At 43.5% G+C, this 23,950-nt stretch overlaps 1 protein-coding gene across 6 annotated transcripts; it reads left to right on the top strand.

Annotated features, from left to right (window-relative positions):
• Positions 1 to 476: 476 nt before the first annotated feature.
• LOC120902655 (dentin sialophosphoprotein) lies at positions 477 to 11,953 on the top strand. 6 transcript variants are annotated; one of them, XR_005739459.1, is made up of 7 exons: positions 477 to 1,475; positions 1,576 to 1,986; positions 2,067 to 2,261; positions 2,349 to 4,292; positions 11,160 to 11,427; positions 11,545 to 11,621; positions 11,700 to 11,953. XR_005739459.1 is itself a non-coding variant. In XM_040311603.1 (4 exons), exons 1-4 carry the CDS (start codon positions 1,081 to 1,083, stop codon positions 3,430 to 3,432), a joined length of 2,085 nt encoding a protein of 694 aa, XP_040167537.1. In that variant the 5' UTR covers positions 477 to 1,080; the 3' UTR covers positions 3,433 to 4,895. The 6 variants fall into 6 exon arrangements, 1 of the variants encoding a protein (XP_040167537.1); XR_005739458.1 differs by lacking the exon at positions 11,160 to 11,427; XR_005739457.1 differs by having other exon boundaries at positions 11,193 to 11,427; positions 11,545 to 11,953.
• The last annotated feature ends 11,997 nt before the right edge of the window (positions 11,954 to 23,950 follow it).

Genomic DNA, 23,950 nt, shown 5'->3' with positions numbered 1-23,950 from the left:
CGCGATGTTATGCGGCCGTTTGAAGTTCGATGAGTTTCCCGCCGTCCGCCGTTTGACAGAACGAACGAAGAAGAGAAGCAAGCAGTGTGGCCAGATTTTTTGGCGGTTTTCGGTAGGAACGTCAACATGTTATCGGTAGTTTTCGGTAGGAGTTTTAATTTGTATTACCAGCACGTCCAATTTCATCGCATCTCATGAAGTACAGACACGGGCCTCAGTTGTCAGTGTTGAACTTCTGGTTCTGATCGCTGATGATTTCCATTTTTCATATGGAGTTTACTGCAATAAATCATTAGGGAAATGGTTTTATGACCTTCCGGTCATTATTATGAGCAAATTTGTGATTTTTTGGTAGCATAAATGAAAAATCGGTAGTTTTAGGGCGGTCATCTGTGAATCGGTAGGCCTATCAAAAATCGTTACGAATACAGATAAATCGGTACTTCTGGTCACTCTGGAAGGAAGCGACCCCCGTGTGTGTATGTGTGTGTCAATAAGACAACCGTCGACAGAATGTGCGCTCAGTGAGGTCGCTTCTACAAAAACACCCGATCACCAAAAAAGGATAAATAAGCAGCAAGGGGAAGGAAAATGTCGGCGATCGATTTTTCCACCCGGTGGTAGTGCCAAAACATTGGCGCGCTCGGGTGTGTGTCTCTCTCTGTGCCGAGAGCGTCGGAGCCTGCTCGAAGCAATTTCGATCGTTCTGGGCAAAACGAAAACACCACCAGCCAGAGGAGCAGTGTGAGAATGCGATTATTATTGCGATTTTGCTCACAAAAACAATTCAGGGAGCGTGAAAATTCTATTTAATTGCGCGATATGGTAGTAGGGAAGCTGTGAGCATTTCTTTCCGTAAACAACGGGTTTCGACACTGGCCGGGGTGTCCACCTTTAGGGTTCGGGTCGGAGCCAAACAAAACCCCATTGTTGATACGCAGGCTCGCGGCCGTACGGAAACCGATTCTTGCCAAAAAAGGACTCGCCACTGACAACGGCGTGTATTACGGAGTGTTTTCGCTTTAGAGTGTGAGCGTGTGTGTGTGTGGAAGGAGAGGGGCGGCGGTGTGGTGTTGTAAGATGGATGTCGACTCGCCCAATGCCCTTAAACGTTGCTCCAGTGCACCACAGATAAACAATCTGCTCTCTAGCACCGCCGCCATCGTCGGGGTGCAGCCGATGGAAGAAGGACAATCGCAACCCGTACCAAGCACTAGCGGAAACAACAACAACAACAACAACAACAACGACAACAACGGCAACGACAGTAACAACAGCACCATCACCATTGGCCGGATCAACAGCACCGATCACAGCGGCCCAGCGCAACAGCAGCACCTGCAGCAGGTAGGACTGCTGGCGGAAGGACACATGATGGAACCACTGCACGCAGGTAGCGGTGGCAGCAGTGGCACAGTCACAGGTGGCAACCTGCTGAACGCAGCCAGCTTCCACGCGGGACCATCGGGATCCAGGTACGGACGAGCAGGCCCAACCACAAAGCGCACCTTAATCCTGCCGGGAAGGAAAAGCTTAATCTCGACCCTTTTCTTCTGCTTTCTTCTTCCATCATAGGGAATCACTTCCGACGTCGTTTTCGAACATCTTCACGCCCCGGGTGCGACGGTTTTCCGCCAGCTTCAGCCCGCTGGCCGTCATTTCGAACGGCAGCGCAAGCCCGGGCCGTGGTGGAAGTGGGAGCGGCGCCGGTACGCCCGGTCCCCGCCTCACGCCCCGGATATCGCAGCTGCGGCAGGAGGAGTGTGCCGACGTCAGCAACAGCCGGGAGGTGAACCATGAGCGGGAGATACACAACGCGATGCAGATGTCGCAAAGCTGCGAAGACCTGACGCTGGTGGCGGAGAATTGGTCCTTTTCGTCGGGCACCGCGCCCGGCAAGATGGTGATCGATGATCTGCAGAATCCGCTGCACGTGGCACTGCCCACGATCGGGTCGACGTGCTGCTCCAGCCCATCGCCGACGAGGTACGTTTGGCTGGGCGGAAGTGTAAAGTCCCATTCGGTGCGTTAATTTGATCTGTTTTCCCCCGGTTTTTCGTTTGCAGCCGTGGCGGGATTGGGCTGCAGTATCCGACGACGTCACCGTCGCCGACGCGCAAGTTCGTCACCCGGCGGTCCATGTCACCGTGCCCGCTGCGGCCCAGCCCGCTCAGCTCGTCGGTGAAGCGGAAGTTCGATCTGGAGGACAACTATGGCAACTGTTACTCACCGCCGTCGAAGAAAATTTTCCCCTCGGAAAGGTAATGTTTTGGGATGCATTGTGCAAAGAATTGTCCGTGCAATTCGCTCCTATTAATGCTGGATTCTGCTATTTCCAAAAACAACAGAGGCTCGTCGCCCGTCTGTCAAACGCCATCATCGCCCTCACCGATCTGCCCCAGCCCGGACTCGTCGACGACCTCGTTCGAGAGCGGTAGCAATAACAACAACAACAACGGTGGCGGCATCAACATTCCACTGTGCGGTCCCTTTCCCCTCGCAGCCACCAGCGGCAGTGCGGCGAGCGCGAGTGGTCGAATAACGCCAAAGTTTTTCCTTGCCCGGCTGTCCGGCAGTGTGCCGAGCCCGGGCGGTGGCGTTGGCTCAACCGTACCGTTCGGTGGTGGCATGAGTTTCGGGGGAAGCAGCGGCTCGAACAGTGGATGTTCTACCCCGACTGGCATCGCCAATCCGATCGGAGGGATGCTTGGGGGTGGAGGCACTGGTGGCAATGTAATGATGGACTGTGGCGTTAGTAGTAGTACCGGTGGCGGGGCCAGTACCGGCACGATGGAAGTCGTCAGTAGCCATGAAGACAGATGCAGGATGGGGGAGGAAGAGGAGGAAGAGGAACGGCGCTCGAAGGACGCGAATACCGATAGCATTAAGATGGTCTGTGATGAAACGAACGAAACGGGTGGCAGTGATCACCAACACCACCACCACCACCAGCAGCAGCAGCAGCGTCCACGCCGGCTGATTGGCATTGGTGGGGCGACCGGGGGACCGATCAGCAGTGCCGCTTCGCCCCGCGAGTTGAGGGAGCAGCTGCTGAAGTCGGCCCTCGATCCGGACGCGGCCGGAAGCTGCAACAGCAACAGTAGCAGCAGCAGCAGCACTAGCAGTAGTAGTAATAGCAGCAGCAGCTCCACCACCACTAGCGATAGTAACAACAGTGCCAACGCAATTAACAGTAACCGCACCACGGGCAGTCACGCAGCAGGCCCCAGTGGCAATGTTCTGGACAGTAGTAGTAGCAGCAGCAGCAGCAGCTCCAGCAGCAGTGGCACCAACACCAGCAGCATTGATAATGCCGGTGCAGCCGCGGTCGCGAACGCTGGTGGTACGGCGACCGGTGCCCTTTGTCCACCGCTGACGTCCTTTCCCATGCTGGCCATACCGAGCAATCTGGCGGAGATTGCAGAATCGTGAAGATATTGCCCGTACAAAGATCACACAAACACGTACACACACACACACACATAAGCACACATATTACTGATTAATACTGATCTTTGCGGTTACTAGCGATAAGGGAAACGGGGAAGGTGAGCCGCTGCGGGGACAATAATCAATAATCGTTTGCACGAATGGGAACGATTTCGAGCGAAGAGAGATAAAGAGAAGGAGAGATAGAGAGAGACAGAGAGAGAGGGTAAATAAGAAGCAATTTCCAGTAGAAGTTGCACTAATGTAGAGCCAAGGTTATCTTACAATCCGTAGCTCGAACAGCGGTAGAATTTGCTCTTACAAAAGGCTGCATTCACGTTACAACCACTACAAGGGGGGGGGGTGTAGGAGAAGAGAAAAACAAGGGTAAACGATCCTACACCGGGGAGCGGAAAACTGAAATACTGAAAAAGGCACCCCTTACTTTACCCCGCCACTAATTACCAGTTACGTTGCTGTTAGCTTTAACTATTCGGTTCTATAGGTTGTCCATCCGGTTGGCACCTAAACTTAAACAGACACACATACACACAGGGTTTAAACGATGACGCTTTCGCGCTTGCTTGCTCGTTTACGTTCGCGAGTTCATTCGTATTGCACTTTTCTTTTTGGGGGTGACAGGGGAGCGTGACAGTTGTTGAGTTAAATGCAAGTTCCTCTTAAGCAGTTTAGTTGGTAGTGGTAGTGTAGCGCAGTAGGCTTTGCAGTAGGGGTTGATTCGCGGAGTGCGTACGAAGTTAGTTAGGACGAACCTACGAAGGGTTCGGAGAAGCAAAATGGCGAACGTTTGCCTTTAAAGTTGCTGGAAATAGCTCCGGTACCGGAAGTAGTAGTACGCAAAGGTACGTAATTAAGTGTTGGTTTGTGCTTTTCAATGCAAAAGCAGTTTGGTAGGCGGTACGTCTAGGCGTTTGGAACGTTCTAATTTCCATTTCCATTTGTACGGAATGTCACGGTGAGCGAATTGGCATTTAAAAAGGTGGAAATCCGCGCAAAGCATCGATTGAAAACATATCCTGATTAGTTTGTCCACACCAATGTCGAGCAGAGAGTGAGAGACTTGTTGGGGGGAGGTGATAATACGCGATTTGTAGTATGTTCGGGGAACCATATTGGGGTAGGATACTGCTGCTGTGGCACAGATACGTTTGCCTCGTCACTGTAATAGAACGTAGTAGGCTTGTAATTAATTAAGGCTTCTTTGTAGCTGTGCTTTGGCAGTCAGCCAGCACCAACCAACCTGCCTGTCCTGGGTCGATCCGGCGGGGGTGGGATATTAGTTGCAGGACTGGGAGGAGCAGCTTAACAAAAAGGATATGTAGAAGGTATAGGATGACATTTACGTCAGCGAAAACAAAAAAAAAACCCACACACTGAACAGGAAACGAATACTATTGCATTAAGGAAGTAAATATTAATGATAATGAATAAATTCGATTACCTTAGCTTTCTCTGGTAGTGTATTGTGCATGCGTGTATAGTCACTCGCTTTCGGTTTTGTGAATCAGTGTCCACAATAGGTATCGGTTGCATTTCGTTGTACCGAGGTGTACCGAGCACGCAGTATGATCAATTCAGCGCCAAAGAGATACAACTTCAGTGCTTCAAAATGTCATGAGCTTTACGAGATATTCACCAACGAAAACAATGCATCCGTGGCAGCTTGATACTCATTGGTGATACTCAATCAAAGTGCGTCATGACATGACGAACACGACATGCGAGTGCTTGTGTCCAACGCGATTCTCTGACTGACAAGCTGAGCTTAGTGCCGGCGCAAGCATAATCATGGTCTGTCGGGTCAAACAGAGCGAGAGACAATACTCATTTTGTATCTAGGAACCACCGCAGGAAGCAGGCACCGCATCTCTCCCGTGACTATCGTTATGATCACCAACTGAAAATGTCGCGACCAAGTGACTGACCAAGAGTTGGTTGCACAGAATGCCACCAAGCATGTCATGGTCGCAACAACTGTTTGAGTCTCACCTCTGATAATCACAATAGAGCTCGTGACGCTGACATTATTTTGTTTCTGCCGGAATTTGTCATGACTATGTCAGTGACATTTTGCAGAACTGATCACAGTGAAAAAAAGTCATGACATAGTGACTGACCAAGCGATGATCCTAAAAATGTCATTATTCATGTATTGGTCCACCAACCGTTCTGAGTATCTGATCATCTGATCATCACAATTGAGTGCGTGACGCTGATATGGATTTTGTTTCAGTCAGATTGTTTTATGACATTGACAGTGACATTTTGCAGCACTGATAGTGCTTTGAATAATGCTATTTTTCTTTTTGGTTTTCTTATTCAGAACGATATTGAACCTAGCCCATAAAATAGTATGATCAATGCAACACCAAAGAGATACAGCTACCATGGCACCATAAATCGTATCCTGTTCGATGTTATACATTTCACCGACATGTGCAACGTCATGCAATAGTGCGTTTTGGGGGGGTGTGATATACCTTTTTCAATTGTCCCCACAAAAGCACCTACACACACAAACACACACACGCACACGCTCATTCAAATGAGAACTATTTCGCGCATTTATAGCTATGCATTGAAACGAACCTCCCGGACTCACCCGCGCCACCGACCTACGGTTTGCCAGCCCAAAAGCACTCGACCGTGCCAGCCCTCTCTTGTGGAAATGGATGGCTTTTCACCATTTTTGTTTCGATGCTGTTTTTGTTATTGTTTTTGTCGCCATGCTGCCACTAGTCGGGGACTAGTCGGTGGTGGAATTAATCGCAATATTCATGATAAATGGTGGTGCAAAGTCTGGCTTCCCGATATCCGGTCTGATAGCGGATTACTATTATTATTATTATTATTATACGGCCGTGTGCCACGGCTGGCGGATTTTTGGTCCCAGCTGAATGGAGCCTGTATGTGTGTGTGTGTTTGTGTGTTGTATGTATGTCGGTACACATACAATCGACAGATTGCAGCAAGACTCTACAATTGCCACCAACCAACGGTGTCTCGTTGATCATTTATTATTGAAACAAATGCACGCACACCCATCGCACGTATGCGTAAATGCGTTTTCGGGTATTGTCCGAGCCATGGATGCATGGGGTGGTTCGAGTGCAGCATTGCTCGGTGTTCGATAAATTGCACAGGCCCTTCAGTTTTTGGGAGGTGTTGGTAATAAATTAGAGATATTGAATAGTGTAGCTGGTGATGCAGCTTTGCGTTGAAAGTTTTGATGTTATCTTTGGAGTGCAATTTTGTGCACCATTTAAGGACCTGTTTTTTTTAGATGAAAATAGTTTCCAGATGGTTTGAGTGAGTTTGAAATATATCATCCAATAGTATTCTTAATTTAAAACTAAAACACCTAATCGACGATTTTAGGGAATTATATTTTTCTATTTATTCATTTATTTAATGATCCTAATTAGTGATGGGTAAAGTTGGCAACAATCCGGAGTCGACTCCGATCAGACTCCGATAAATTCGGAATCGACTCCAGAAGGTAGGTCCGCGCTGCAATATCCGGAGTCGTTCGGAATCGTCCGAAATGGTCCGGAGTCGTCTGGAGTCGTCCAGAGTCGGAGTCTTTGGGAGTCGTCCGGAGTCGTCCAAAGTCGTCTGGAGTCCTCCGGAGTCGTTTGGAATCGTCCGGAGTCGACAGGAGTCATCCAGAATCGGCTGCAGACGGAGTTATCTGAAGTCGGCCGAGGTCGGCTTGTATAGAAAGTGCACGCGCAAAGTGTAAGACAAAACAACACAACGAAAGGAAATGTCTGATCATAAGCACATTAAACCACGCGGCTCCTGTTGACTCCGACCAACTCCGATTCTGAACGACTCCGGACGACTCGGGACGACTCCGACGACTCCGGAAGACTCCGGACGACTCCGGACGACTCGGACTCCGGGCGACTCTGTCTGGCGACTTTTTCCATTCCAGACATGAACTCATGACGGGCATGTGTTAGTTGACGACTGTACACTAGGCTCCGCCCTTTCAACGATCCTTGCACTGATCCCAACTCATTAACGGTCCTGGAAGTGATATAAAAACCATACCGATCCTGGAACATGTTCTATTTATGTACCATGCCACTGAAACTCTTCATGAAAGCATACCGGTTCTGGAATCGATACTGATTACTATGAGTTCGCTCCTAAAAGTTACAAAAAAAAGTAGACATTTTGATACAGAACCCATAATGGTCCTGAAATTGATTCCCAACCCATACCGGTAATTGAAAATGAATGTTATTCTTTGAATTGATCCCAAGCCCACACCCGTTCTGGAAATAATCCTGAACGAACTATTCTGAACATAAAGTATCAAATTTAATACGCCTTACTCCTTACTAGAACTTACTAGAAGGTTCGAAACTGAATTCTTTTCCATTTCCCGCATTGTTTCACTTTTAATTTCAACCCTGTTCTTTAACTCACTGATGTATTAGCTGTACGTTTGCCGGAAGCACGTAACCTTCCACTGCTCCCGTTGGAGTGTGCACCAGAGTCATCCTGATCTCCCCGTACACCACCAATGCACTAGACACGGATTTTTTTGTTACGTAGAATTCATCCTAACATTCTCCCTGTTCGTGGCATCGCTTTTTTACGTTCCCGAACAGTGGAAGCACCACAGCATATGGTGTCCCTTTCACATTATTATACCAATCTACAATACTGGTGGTAAGGTGTGGTAAAAATTCAATTTATCTTTACTACTCCTGAGCTTGGCTTTTCTTTCTTTGAAACGAAACAAAAAAAACAGAAGCTTTCCTTCCTTGATGAACTTCATGGGCAGTGCTCTTCGGGACGGGTTTGTTCAACAATCGTCTCCTCTGGGGCATATGCTGGGGCAGCTTTCGCCGTTGCGCAAGTACTACAAACTCTCGTTGTTGAACTTAAACTCGTGTTGAAAATTTTCGAACCACAACTCATCTTACCTCCTTTCGGTCTATCTCTCTTCGTCAGCGAAAGAAGCACGCTTTTTGCCTCCCTTCAGCAACTCCTGCTGTTGCTAGTTGCGCCATCCTGTACGCGAAGCCATCGTCAAAGTCCTCCTGTTACAATCCGTTTGTGAAGATTGTAAAGTTTTACTTACCCTTACCGATGGGTTTGTCTTTTGCTGCAAGTTCTTTTAGTGCCTGATTTTTATTACACAACTTCTTCGCTGGGTTGCATTTTTCACCTTCCGGTTTGAAGTTTGATAGCGCGTTCCTACCGGAAGTGAAGCGATTGAAATATTTCAACTTTTTGAGACATTTCTTGTACACTTTTTGACGTTTTTTTTGGTTTCCTGAATAGTTAGTTTTAGAGCAGTGTTCAACCTGCCAAAAGATGAGTGACGATTTCGTATGCAAAATAAGTACTCAACCGGGGCAAAGGTTTCGCATTTTTACCATGTTCTCTTTGAACGTAACCTGCAATGGGGTTTCCCCCCCCCCCTTTGCAGTCTCCAATCGGTGTACTTTACGTTCGTGGTTCGTGCTTTTCTTTCGTCTAGGAAATGAATGTTCATTTCTCTCAGTCACTTTGTCAGCAAGTGTCTTTTAGCTTTTTTTTCTTACCCGATGTGTCGTACACGGTACGATGGGAAAAGCATCACGTGGCGATTGGCGATGAATGTAGGAGAGCTTTAGCTCGTGACAGTGCCACGATGGTACGAAATTAATTTATTATCAGCTTTTTGTGCAAGAATTGGAAGCAGGAAGTTTGCATTGGATGCACTTTTTTTGCAGGAATGGTGCAAAGAACGGGATACACTTTTCCTGATTCAACCGGGCATACCGTTCCGGGGCACGTCGTCAATCCGTTTTCTCCAAAGGGTCCAAGCAAGCAGGATGGAAAAAGGAATTCCATAATTTATCATTGATTGAGTCTGTAAAATGAACCATCCCCGCTTGGGGGGAACCCTATCAGATAAAGGAATGACAGTTCATTACGGTGTGGAAGCGCTGTAATGAATAAAGATAAAAAAGCACCTTGAATGTTGTGGACCTCGGGTGCATATTCCGGGAGCAGTGAAATAAGAAAGAAAGCTATTCAAGGCCCGCGTGGTGAACGAAATTGAATTTCGTATGTTTCATTCATTCTTTCGATTCTTCATCGCGTTCACGTTCCCGTGTGATCCCGCTGGCAGGGAAACGGGGTAAACCAATTTCCAAGGAATGATTCTAATTATCGGCCAAACGCTTTGGTCGAATAATTAGATATATAAACCGTGGGTGAATTAATTATCTTTCAGTTTTTGGTTCTTGCCCCTCGCAGAATGTTCTTAGTGGTGGGTAACCTTTTTTCGGGTGGTTTTATTAAATGAAAATTCAATGAGTGATTTGTGATTTGCCACAGATATAAATTGCCAAAAGGAGAAGCATTGGACTAATACATCCGTATATCTTCAAACTTTGAAGCTTATGCTGGTTGTTGGAATTGAAAGATTAATCAACAAAAGTTGGACTAGTAATATGAGAGATCCTCATTAATATTTGGTCAAATAAATAATAGAAATAAAGCGTTGGTCTATGCGAATAATTAGTTACATTAAGTCTCAATTTCTCTTTTTGATTTGTATCAAGCATTTTAGCATATGTATCAAGTATGTTATAACTTCAACAATTGGACTTCTAATCGAATCTATAATATAGATACTATCTTATTACGTTCATCCATATTATAATGCCATATTGTTCAGTTAAGGGAGAAAACCAATCAAATCAATGTTATAAAATAATATTATTTCCCACATGCGCTTGCCAAGGGGAAGTGAGTTTCTTTTTATTGAGTGTCTGTCAAAGATGATACACTTTTATTATGTGTTTGTATATGTGAAATCAGAAACAATCTGAAATCACATCAGCTAAAGATATGTTTACTGTGTATGTTCCATTTATGTTGTATTGGGGATCTCGTTCATCTTTGACGATGTCCGGTGGTCAGATTTCGTTGCCTTCTGGCTTCAAATTACGGATAGCTTCAAACTCCGGACACTCACCATATTTTTACTGATTTTCTTCGTATCCTGTCCCTGGCCATACCGCAGTTTTGCTAAAAACCGACGCCAGTGTCATTTTTTCGACAACTTTTATTAATCTGGTTCAGATGCATGGAAGAGCATCGAAATTCTTTGTTGAAGATGTTATCAACTTGATAGAAACAGTATTTCAACATATTGTCTTAATAAAGTTAAGTTACTTTTTTATATCAAACTTAGAAGGTTTGCTTCAGTAAAGTGAGATAAACAGAGGAATGGCCGACTACATTTTAATCAGTATGAAAATATTACATGCTAAAAAGGCCTTAAATGTCCATAATTCGAAGCAATACCATACATTTCGTAGAATTCTGGTTCTGGCTGGTCATAACGTTTGATGATGGATACTTATAAACTTGATTCGGGAGCGTAACTGTATTTTACGCGATGTAGAAATAGTTAGTAGGATTATGAGAAATACGTTTTAATTCCAACTCCTATAGAAGCGTAAAATTCGAAATTAACAAAATATCGAAATTATGTTTAGTTATCTAAAACCATGTCTTTCATCACACTACAGTCACCACGGGATGACTAAAGTTTTACTAGATGTGTTTCACATCTTTTGATTTTCCACTATATTCTGGGATGCGGGTAATTAAAAACAAAGCTAACAACACAATCATTGCCGTTTCTTAACGATTATATATCTGTCAATTGTTTGCTGCTTAATCATGATTAGTGTCTGTTCCATGTTCCAACACCGAGAAAACAGAATCTGAGAGACATCGAACGTTCTTCGATTGGTGCACAGGGCGAACCACCAAGTCTACATGCAGTATAATCGGTGTATTTATTAGTGCTACAGTGAGCTTGAACACCAATGACCGGCCATAGGAAGCAAGGCAGATAGGAAACAAACGTGTACATGTCGGTTCCCCGGGGTGGCTCGGTAGCAACACTTGCCATTCGAATGAGATTACAGTCGCCCTGGGGATGGAGCCGTTACGGTGGGCGACATCTACTTGGAAGGGAATCATACACACACACACACACAAACACATAAGCGCGTACGGGAAACTTGTGGTCCAGAACATAACAATTGCTTTTTATATTCGTGTTTCTAGATTGAGAGAGAGAGAGAGTGAGAGAAGGAACACAATTCCACAAAATATGTATGAAGTCATCGACTAGACGAAAGCAGGTTAAACTAACTGCAAAGCAGTTGCTATTGTGGTCATCATCATCATCATTATCAACCAGCATTCTCCATCTGCATCAGAATCATTGCAGTTGCTGCTGCTGCTGCTTTCGTCCTTGCAATGGATTACGCTAGAACAATCGAGAGCAAATCGAGAGTAGCAAGCGGTGAAAAAATAATGAACAGGAAGCCTCGAAACGGATGGCAAGCCCACTGTGTGCCACACTAGACGGGGTGATGTGGTGGAACCGTTCGAACGTTGGGTAATAGTGCCCGTTGCGCAGTAGAGTGCAGCAGCAGTGTAGATACAGTTGCGGTCGAATAAACAAAAGCATTGGAAGCAAAAATAATTATCATCAATTAATCTCTGCTTCGCTTTCGGTCGACAGAGGGAAGATGCTGCTCGGCTGGGTGCTAGTGCACATTTGACACCGTTGTTCAGGTATGTTTCATAATGCTCGCCGCAGTACGATGACAATCGATGGGCTTTGGTCCTGTCTCCTGACGCACTGAAGTACATCATCTTGAACCCATCCTTCGCTCTGGCCAAAGCCAAGCTCAGTGGGAATTGGTACACTCGGTGTCAACGTGTCCAGCGGTTGGTGACCGGTCGTCTCGAACGATAGTAATTAATCTCGCTCGGGCACTTGCACACCAACCAACATGCAGCGACACAAGCCGGATTGAAGTCTTACCTTTTGGAGACAGTTGTCCCGATTTTGCATCGTTGCTTGTATCGGGTTGGGCTGGTTGGATGGTGTACAAACATACCAGGGCTTTCCCTGTGCCGGCACGGGTGCATTATTGAACGCCAAAAGGCAACGGAGTAGAGTCACACGGAACACACGATATGCCAGCGGTGTCAAACCCAATTGGCGTGGTGAGCTAAATCTCGTGTTAAATTAGTAATGTTGGCGAACAAGTAGTTTAAAAGTGGTATAATGACAAATATTGGTTGGATTAAAAGTTATTTGCATTTAACCGGCTTAACCGCCTTAACCGGTGAATGCTGGAGTTACATTTATGTATATTGGAGCTACAGTCTACCACTCCAAAGGATTTTACTTCCTGAAAGGATATTTTTATCAATAGCATGAGATTTATAAATGCTTGTTTGGGCTCTCTAATTGTTTGTTCTAACCTGTTCGCTAGTTCGAAGCGATCAGTAGATAATACTCAATTTTCTGAGACAGTTTAGCATAAAAGTGTTTTAAAAATGTTGTTTGAACCTGTAAGGTACATTATGAAGTAGGTATTTTTTAATAGATTTTTGTCTCCTGAACGAATTTTTAAGATTATGTACAACATACACCTGCCAGTACGCCATGCCAGTACGCCATGCCAGTACGGTCGAATCGTGTTCCACTATGGTAGAATCGTATGCTACTACGATCGCCAGAGCTGTTTGCCGACGACGCAAAAATTTTTGCGCCTATTAACAACACAGGTGATTGTACATTCCTGCAAGACTGCATCGAAATTTTCTGTTCGTGATGCAAGCGTAATGGACTGACTATCTGCATCGAGAAATGCTACTGTGTGTCTTTTGGTCGATGCAGGAGCCCAGTGACTGGGACCTACTTCATGGACGGCACTGCAGTTAATCGACAGAATCATGCCAAAGACCTGGGCGTTCTGCTTGACTCTAGTTTGAACTTTAAACAGCATATCGATGACGTTGTAGCCAGAGGAAATCAATTACTTGGCGTGGTTATCCGGACAACTAATGAATTCCGCAACCCCATGTGCATCAAAGCTGTGTACAACTGTATCGTTCGTTCGGTTCTGGAATATTCGTGCGTAGTCTGGAGCCCAACTACCGCTTCTTCAATTGCTCGAATTGAGGCGATTCAACGTAAGCTCACGAGATATGCCCTACGCCTACTTCCCTGGCAGGATCGCAATAATCTTCCTCCGTATGCTGCGCGGTGCCGTCTTCTAGGCCTTGAACCTCTTTCGGTTAGAAGACGCAATGCACAGTGTTCTTTCATCGCTGGATTGCTAAATGGCTCTATCGACTCATCGCCATTGTTGCATCGAGTCGATATCTATGCACCATCCCGAACACTTAGGTCTAGAGAAACTCTACGGCTCGCTCAACCCCGTTCCAGTGCTGGTCGGTCAGACCCTATGTTCCGCATGTCGGCTGTCTTCAACACTGTCTCGGATTGCTTCGACTTCGACATCTCAACTCAGTGCTTCAAGGAACGTCTCCGGCTTTTGCCGTGGCCGCAGTGAATTGCGATGCAAATCTTGTTTTTGCTATGTATTTTTTTTTTATTGAACTGTTACATCTTAATTAGGCCATACGGCTCGTTGAAGATTAATAAATAATAATAATAATAATAATAACTACCATTGGATCTCTGGAAGGTAAACTGTTTGTTTATGTTTGAAAACTGCTTCTTTCTTCGTAGATGGCAATCCATTTGTAAATTATTCACTGATCCGTATAAACGTATAATCCTTGGTATCAACGAATATCAGGGTCCCTTTTTGAAGGCAAAATCCATGTTTTCAGCTCATATTTGGTGTTTGTTGTTGATAATAAAATCCTTGTTTTCAACAAAAATTCGTGGTTTTTATCTGTAATCAGTAAATATTTACCTTTTATTAGTATTTTACAAACGAAATGCCATCGGCGAAGAAGGAAACACCTTTCAAACGTAAAAAAACCGTATGCTATGTTCTTGATTCGATGCAAACGGCACGAGACTCGAACGTAGCTGGAAACAGGTGTAAGTTGATAATTGAAAATTATAATGGTAATTTTCGTACAATTTGTTACACATTGTTACACAAGCAAATCACAAATTAAATTTTAAAGGAGTCTTAGTTAAACGTTCCCGACGATTGCATGTTTGACATCTCTGCCCCAAACGTTCGTATTCTGCTGCACAAACACACACAGCCCGGTCAGATCATGTAAACGCAGAAACATCGATTGTTTGGCACTTTATGAGTTGCAGTACGGTGTTACAGAAACTGCCTGATATGAACAAGACCTGTGGTGGGAAGTGTGCAAGGAAGTATGGCTCCTAGGGGCACATTTACCAAACAAGCTAGCCGGAATGTAATGTTCCGTTGTTGTACAGATTAGAATTAAAACCACCTTCTTGTAGCACCCGAGCCCATAATAGTGTAGAATCTAATAAATTTGTACGGACAAAACACGAACTACGACACTGCACCATGGTTCGTGCTGTGCTCCGGAAACACGTCCGTCGGTGCGGGAAGCCGGCTCGACTGTACAACAGCAGTAACAGTTCGTTCGATACGATTCCTTCGAAACTTTGCAACCGAAAGCTTTCGGCAACAATTTCGGTCAACGCATGTCCGGTAAGTGGGAAGGTGGGCAGAGCGAAGTGGTGAAGTGGTTAGGTTCCAATTTGCCTAATGGTACTTGATTCGGTTGCCGAGTCACCGGTTCAACTTCTTCAATAAATTTTAAGGTGCTGTAGAACAACGGGTAAGGGAGGCCAAGTAGCTCGTAGATCATCATACCGAGCAGTAAACTTTTGCAGGTGTTCGAAAAGTCACAAATAAGGTTATCTAGTTGAAATGATCGACGCTTTTAGGGAAGGAGGGGTGATAACTTTCACCGGTAAGTGTAACGCAATTTTGCCGCAGAGAATGAATTTTGATACATTCGGTGTTCGAGATCGGAGAAAAGTCTTTCCAACATTCAAACGTGTCGTCTGGAGGGTAAAACTTGTTTTTGCGTTTAATTTTGAACACGTTTCGGTTTCAAAATTTGTGGAAATGTTTGTTTGAAAAGATTCAGGTTTAGTTCAGCGGTGCTAATCTAGTCCAATGTGTATCGTTTCATCTTGTAATTCCAGGGTGATATTGACCAAATTATTGAAATTGCTTAATTTTATTACATTTTATCTTTTCAACTAATTTAAAATGCGAATTTTAAATTCAGAAGGGAAATCCTTTGAAGTTCACAATTATTTAATTCATGAGGACAGTGCACAAAATCCAGGTTGACGTATTTACAAATGGTAGACATATTTATCAATTCAGGCATTGTTTTAAGCATGTTAACACTTGTTTATTAGACTGTAAGACCCTACACGTCATTTCAACTATAAAGTACCTGATATTACTTCCTACCACCTCACCATTGATCTTCACTAATGGATTGGTCCTCACTGTGGGATATTCCTGTTCATCTGCCAAAAAGGAATCCAGCTTATGGTGTAATAATTCTACCATGTTGGTCTTTTTCCTAATGGAAGTGAAACCATCTTCGGGCAATTGGGTACAAACGCTCCAGAAAAGCTCCAGAGCGATGGAATGTGGAGGTCCATTTCATGATTTATACAGATTAATTACTTTTTGTTCAATGGTGAAGACTATGACCCATTACGGCTAGAGCAGCTTGATATGATCATAGCTGATGTACATTTGGCTGGAAGCACATGGTGATGGTGTGGCTTTCAAAATTTTCTCTGCAGTTAGTTTTCGCTCTGTTACTACTCTTGTGGATGATAGTTACTCTTGTGGGACTATTACAAAGTTTCCATCCGGAGGCGGAAGGACCAGCCTGTCAGAATGCACATTTTACGCTGATGGAAGCGGAAAATTTCGTTAATACCGATGCTTTTAGTGCTGTCTGCAAAAAGCATACAGTGCCGAAAGCGATGCTCATTTCCCGACGGCATAGACGGAGTACAAAAAAGCTCATAGGCTGCAAGTGCAGTAACAAAGCAAAAAAGAGGGTAAAGTGTGATATATGTGCGATTTGTTTGCAAAATGTACACACATACGTATGGGCTTTTGCGTGTAGCTCGCCAAAGGATCAATCCACTGTTCGGTCTGCGGGACAGATCAACAGACGTGAGTTGCAAAGGAAACATGCCGTCCCATCCATCCATCCATCCGATCGTTGTAATTAATGTCCATCCATTCCAATTGTTACATTTCATCTTCAACTCTGTGCCGGGAACGATTCATATGTGTGTCGAAATGCAACGAAAATGTGCTTGCAATCCCTCCCCGAGCTATCGGATTACGACACATTCTGGCAGGGCAATCCCCAAACCCAGCGGGGAATTGACTTTGGAACCCCGTTTAGCTTCTTTTTTTCCCTACCAAACACAGACGCTGGGTTGGAGTATACAAGTGCCCAAGTGCCTTACATAAATGACAAACCCCGGAAAAGCAGGAACATCATGGCGGCAAAGGCAACGTGCTGCTGCAGCACTCTGCTGTCTGTCTTCACAGACAAGCATTTGCTCCATCGGGAGCTGGTTTGTGCAAGCGGCGTCCATGCTTGCCCTACGGCTATTACGACGCTCGCATGTACGCAGTTTTTGGGCGATTGGGTCAGCTGCAGACACAGCTACATCAGCTCCGGCAGCACCGGCTTGAAGTAATGTTTGCAGTCCACCATATGACTGTACATGACGCGTCAGGATAAGGATTACCCAGACACTTCCGGTGCAGCTTGTACCAAGAATGTAAGCGTTGGGGGAAGTGTTTTCGTTTCGGTGTTTGTAAAATGTGTGCACTGGAGATGCATCTCGCTTAGTTTGAGATGCACCTTAGGCGAATGTATTGAATGCGTACTATAAGCAGCGAAATATTAAAGTGAGGATATACTATGAAATGATCGTAGATATCACACTTTCAAAATTACACTTAAATTGTTAATGAATACTTACAATTTTAGTTATTGTTGATATCTCATTGATGTAAAACAAAGCTCAATAAATTGTTCTTACTATCATTGATATTGATAATATATAAAATAATTAAAACAGATCAAAAACCTGGATCTGGATGTAAATATACTAGTGCACTAGAAACATTACAAATTTTTCAAATAGTTTGTCAAAATAAAGTCTTCTAGCTTAGCTGAAACATACCTCTGAAATTGGTTTATTATGTACGAGTGAAATCAGGATGATTTTATAAATATTACAAAAATCTAAAAAGTGGTCATCTGGAAATCTATTTTTAAATAGATTTGAATCTTTATAGATGTGAATATTTTAAATTCACATCTATTTTTAAATAGATTGTCTAGGATTGTCGCAAATACTTTTGCAATTGTCGCAAAAAGTTCTGCGAAAAGTTTGTCTATTTTTAATTTCCACTAGAATAGAGTGGACAAAACGACAATCTATTTAAAAATAAAACCCCATCCATGCCATCAAATTCACAGCAATATGCAATTAAATCATTTTTGTATACTCCGACTTCCACACATCGATTACAAATAAATATAAAAACCATTAAATTAATATCGTTTATGACAGTGCTCTTCAACCTGTTTAGCATTGCGGACCACTTGGCTTTAAAAATAGGCAGTTAACTAACGAAGTAACAAAAGCTAAACCGATTTTAATTTACTGTTTAATAAAGTGTAGGAACTCCAATGGCAGGCTTACATTACATACATAAACTATCAGAGATATGTATATATACACTAAATACGGTGGTAAGTAACACACTACCATAGTTTGAATTGATTTGAAATATTATTATATTTTTTTACTATAAGGGTACGTTTATCTAATATTCCACCATCCTTTTACTGTTACATCTTAATTAGGCCATACGGCCCGTTGAAGATTAATAAATAATAATAATAATAATCCGTTTGATAATTATTTTGAACGTCTGAAGTTTAAAATTATCTTTCATGATTATATGGTAGTTATACTATCATTGAAATGAAAAATACAAATTAAACTACACTTATTTGCTCGGAATAGTTGTAGCGTTACGTATCCACATGATTCCTTCTTATTCACTTTATTCACACGGGTTTATTCACTTTAATAAAGATAGCTTTGTTGTAAACTAGAACTTAACGCAAAAAAATAGTTCAAGTTTACCGACAAACAATGGTACAGCCCAACTACAATGCGCTTCAGAATGCTCTGTTTCGGTTTGATAATATCATGCAAATACATTCCAATAGTTGACTACAAATAGTCGACGATTGAAATTTAACACACTACCAAGCAGTCGAAATGGAATTGCATTATCGAGAAGGGTGCGTGAAGCCGACGCCTGGTACAACATTCTCCTTGTACTAGCCTGTTTCTTTCGAAATTAAAATCGCATTTACACTATCAAGATTCAGCGAAACACCACACCACCACGTGCTATCTACTGCGTGACGATGTGCTTCTGCGTTGAAACCAGAGAACCAGCGAGAACGGACAGTGGAATGTTGGTACCATTTCCTTCGTTTTTTCTGTTGTATGTTTGCTAAAAGTCGTGCTATTTCCTGGTGCAAAATTTAATTAAACAAACAATTTCCTACGGTTTGCAAAAGGGCCCCACCGTCCCGCTTACGGCAGCTGGAACGGCGGCTTCCGTGCCCGTTGAGGCCAATCTCCGGTACACGGTTGGACGTTGTTACTTTCTCTCTTTTTTTCGCCTGGCCCCTTTAGTTGCGTCGTGCGTCACCAGCAACGCGACTCTCGCCGACCGGAACCAGGCTCTTACGGGACGGCAATTCCGTTCATCTACAGCTCTACAACACTGCCCGTGGAACGGGAGGAACCGATCTGCGCGATATAGACGGGGCGTTCTTAAATTCTGCCCAGCGTTCTTCGTGTGCTCGTTTCTTTTCCACTGTTTCGCCCTGCCCTGGACAGTGTCGGTACCGTTCGAGTGTGCCTCGGAGTGTTGTGGTACATGATTGGTTCTATGCAAATTTCACACCAATACTGTCCGGTTTCTTCTGACTGACCTGGGATAATGTGCACACGCGGGGTTCGGTCGGTCATCTACAGAGCTCTGTCTGCACTAACGGGGGAGTTACTCGAGTGTAGTGCAGTTGCTGTGCTCGTTCTGTACCCGGGATCGATTTGGAGGGGTGCACTGCGAGGACTGTTCGATGTTTTCACTAATTTGAATTATGCATCGGGCAGAGCGGACGGTCGCTTTGCCGCCGGACGAAGGCGTTTGTTTTCACGCGACTGTTTGCGAAATCAATAATTCAGGCCAGATGTTTTTGCGTTCCCGACAGAGGATTAGCGATTGGTGTGGGTAATCGGGGTAGGGAATGGACAGACAAATTAGCATCATGTCATGTTTATTTGTCACGCCCTTTGTTACGTTACGGTTCGACGTTTGTAAGAATGGCTTGAGCGTGTTTATGTTTATAAGAAATGGAATTGAAATTAAAAAAATGCATCACAAGCGTCGTTCACTGTAAACGGTGAAGTCTATCATGATGATATCTTACCTTGCTTATTTTGCCTCATCATTATGCCCATCATAGAGTCCGAAAATTGTAGTAAACAGTATTAAAATAGTAAACATATTATAGGCACACTGGTAGTTTACACATTCGTGGCTAAAGTATGCCTAGATTGAAAACCGGTTGTTGCACCAAAATAGAAGAAAGTATGTAAAAGTCCTTTTATTTCAAAGAACAAAACAACAAATGGGATATACGGCCTGATCACGGTGTTCGAACGGCAAGTCGAATGACACGGAAAATTGAACGAACTTTTGACCAAAAAGATTAGATTTTTACCTTTTTTAGGCGTGTTGAAAAACGCTTCAAAAAGTGGATTCAACGTTCATCTCTTCTAGTTAGTTTACATGATTCCAATATTTTGTTGTTCAATTTGAAGCCCGCTGGTCTATTAGCCTGCCGTTCGATCACCGTGATCAGGCCGATAGTCTATTCACAAGGAATGTCAACTGTTCACCCCGATGAATCCACTCCATCGAACGTCTGCTCTGCTCGCATGGTCATTGCTTTATAAAGTTTATCAACTTTTTTATTTTAACGCTACACTTAAGCCATTAAATTTCTGTTGATATTGAAGACTACTGTGAAGTAAATAAAATTGTGTCTTAAATTAAAAACATTCATAGGGACTTTAACTGCTCATTGAATAAAGACTAAGCAAATAGATAATTAATCGTTTTTTTATATCAGTATTGTAGAGATAATTTAAAAAAAGTATGAAACGAATATAAAATAAAAAAATGTTTGACATTGGCTTAAGTTTTTTTACGTTAATGTAGCCAATAAAATGATCTATATGAGATAGACTTCAAAAAGCGTTTGAGAAACACTTATAACTGGGGCCCTTCACGATTCTAGTCAGCTTTTTGTATTGAGCTTGACAGTTGGAGGCTGAAATAATGTAAACACTATACACTACACCATACAAAACCACACATAAAACAAGCCTGCAATGTTTAGTCTAGATAATTATAGCCTCAAAGCTAGAATTAAATTCGAGTACCTGCTCGAAAACACGATGTTGTTTACATTTACCCCAAGGTGCATTAAAGAGAACAGGTGATGGAATCCAGAATCAAAGTGTATATAGTCCAGGTCTCATAGCATAGCATAGCAAAATCTCATAGCATTTTTTTTTATAACAAATTTTGAACATAATTTTTTGGACGGGTGAAAGCTTTTGCTCGAACAAGCTTTCAGGAGGATTGATCAATTCTCAAAATACTCTTAAGATCTTCATTCAAAAGTGTAAGCGATAAAAATCAGCTTTCTAAATTCATACACCTTGGGATAAGCCCATCTGTATATTATGTTTACTTAGATAGCTGCTCGAAATCTGCTATACAATGCAAACAGCTGACAGGCTGAAATTTCAACCTACGAACTTAAAACGGAAAGGGCCCCACTTTTAGTATTTGTACTTAGGTGTAATAGAAATGACAGTTTTTTTGTACTCTAAAAAATATATTTAAAAATTAAGGCAATTTCAAAAGGATACTAAATAAATTGAAAAGAGATTTACCCTTAACCAACAAGTCTTAAATGTTCAAAATAAATCCCATTACCCATTCCCTGCGTGTGTGCAGGTGTGCTCAATGAAGTGTTCAATAGAACCGAACCGAACTTGAACCGCTGTTACCATGGTATAAAGCATTCCAAGGTCTCGCAAGCGTGTCTAACGACAGAGAATCACACCCGGCTTAAATCCGATACTATCCTACACACCCGATACAGCCGCCTTATTTCCACTTCGATGAGCCGAACAATTTGGCTTCATTAATGGGAAAAGCTTGCGCTGCCTGTACAGGGCAAGCAAGACCAGCGCACACGTGCAGCGTACTTGTGCAGTTGAAACTTTGTACCCCCTACACACATATAAACCCATCGAACCGCGGAATCACTCAACACAGCAGCGTCTTCGAAGGGTGAGGATTCGGCGAAAGAAAATTCCACTGCGGTGATAGTAAATTGAAGTTTAACTAAATTTTCATCATTCTCCGGTGCCGCTCACTGTCAGCCCGTTGGCATGTGAAAGCACAAACCGAGCACACACAGACACACATTCGAGCTTTATCATGTTGCTTATCGATCAACCCACACACACACACACTCAGACTGTGGTTCGTAGGTTGTGATGATGGTGGCAAATATCGAGCACAACCCTCGTGCGCTCGTGGCACCAGTGTGGCGAAAGTGTGGGAAGATTGGGAAGAGTTTATCATAAGTGTCTTGTGTGAAGCGAACGTAGGTATTGGAATTGTCTGCGTGAACGTGCAGGTTGAACGGTGGGCTTCACGATTATCTGGTTGTAAGAAAGTGGGTGGTTAAACTGATGCGAACGGTGGCAGGGATCAGGGTCCGGGGGCCGGTTGGCCCATTTTCGCAGTGGCTTGATTTCACTTCAAAAACTTCACGGTTTGATTGAGTTTCAAGAGGGGGTGGAAAAAGAATGAAGTAGAGGTGCAAAACACACACACACATGCCCACACACATACATATGCCCACGGTGATAGGATTTTCCTTCCGATGTGTCGATCGGTCCTTGCCGGCAGCTTCGAGCACAGCTTCTTGTAGGTGAATGGCGAATGGAATGATGGAGGCGGCAGGAGATGAGAGTTATGCGTCGTTTCTTACCGAAGGGCTTCTGCTACGGGTGCTACAAATTGTGCTTCAGCCAGAAGGAAACAGCCCCTTGAGTGTCGTTTACGGAGAAATAGAAGAAGCGCTACCGGCTCTTCTACCGTTCGCCCGAGGCAAAGAAAAGATCCTTGGCGATATGTGCAAGTTTGACGTTCGTAGTCAAAATCAATTTGCCATCCAACAAAACCCTTGTGGAAGAATGAGTGTGTGTGTGCGTGTGTTTGTTAGCTGTATAGCTGCGTGCGTGGAAAACATATACTACGCCCGTGAGCGTGTGTTTGTTCAGTGGCATAGATTCCCCCATTTACTTTACGCTGATGATAAAAGCTTCATCCCACCAACGCCCGCCACCATGCGTGTGTTAGTAGGGTGACCAAAAAATAACTCAATCCACAAAGCTGCCCAGGAAAGCTCCCTCCCCTGACCAAATGACAATTTTGACACACTCACGACGATGATTCCGTAGCGTAGCCCTACTTTGAGGAAAACACTCTTTTTTGTTCCTTTTCTGAAGCAACAAGGTGCTGCTAGACGGCTGTGGCTGTTTTGTGCATTGAAGCTACGGCAAGCTACATTATGAAAGAGTTTTGCGCCGTAACTGTACTGTCGTGCCTGGTTTGGGGCTGGTGAATGGCGTGTTTGACGCGTCGGCCGTTAGGGGAAGATGACAATTTGGCTAATATAAATGACATACGTATGCCTTTGTATGAGAGAGTACAGCGGGATGTGTGTGGGTGTGTGTATTGCTATTACAGGAGAGTGGAAAAGCTTTTCCACGGAGACAACTTTGTTAAATTGATTGTGTAGAGTTAATTTGTTGAAAAGCAAAGTGACAGGCAAATGACGAGTGATGTAACTAATGGAGCTTGCTGTTTGACATACAGCGGGAATGAGAAGCAACATTTGCTGCAAACATATTAATTGAAGCGAAGAAACCATAGGCATTGTGCCTGATTTATTCTCATTCTATAAATATTTTTTCTAACGATTTCTAACACTAAAAAATTCATTCTGCAAATAAGGCGAATATATGTATAACAGATTTAGTAATATAAACGTTTTTGGATCATTTTAACACCACATTTAGTCTAATCCAGAGCTGTCAAGATAGATGAATGCCCGCGATCTCTTGTGCCAAAATTTATTTAGCATTTCTGCTTGTACAGTACATGTCCGTCAATTTTGGACACCAGAAATATAGAGAGATGTTCAACTTCGTAGATTTTTATACCAATTCTCATACCATAAAACCTTATAAATGTGTTCTCTTACCTTCTGTGTATGCATGTATTCAAAAATAAAGATACAAACTTATAAAAATGTTCGAATTTTAGAAGTAAGACAAAACAATGTGTATTTTGATGAAAACGAGCATTTCATTCCGGACACTTTGTTTTTGTTCAGTAAAATGATTACAATATTCATGAAAATTATTATAAAAATATTAAGTCATTATAAACCC

The sequence above is a fragment of the Anopheles arabiensis genome, chromosome 3, assembly GCF_016920715.1.
Source record: "Anopheles arabiensis isolate DONGOLA chromosome 3, AaraD3, whole genome shotgun sequence".
NCBI classification, from domain to species: Eukaryota; Metazoa; Arthropoda; class Insecta; order Diptera; family Culicidae; genus Anopheles; species Anopheles arabiensis.
The sequence above is the reverse complement of the archived record's forward strand: the minus strand, read 5'-3'. Positions and strand labels throughout refer to the sequence as shown.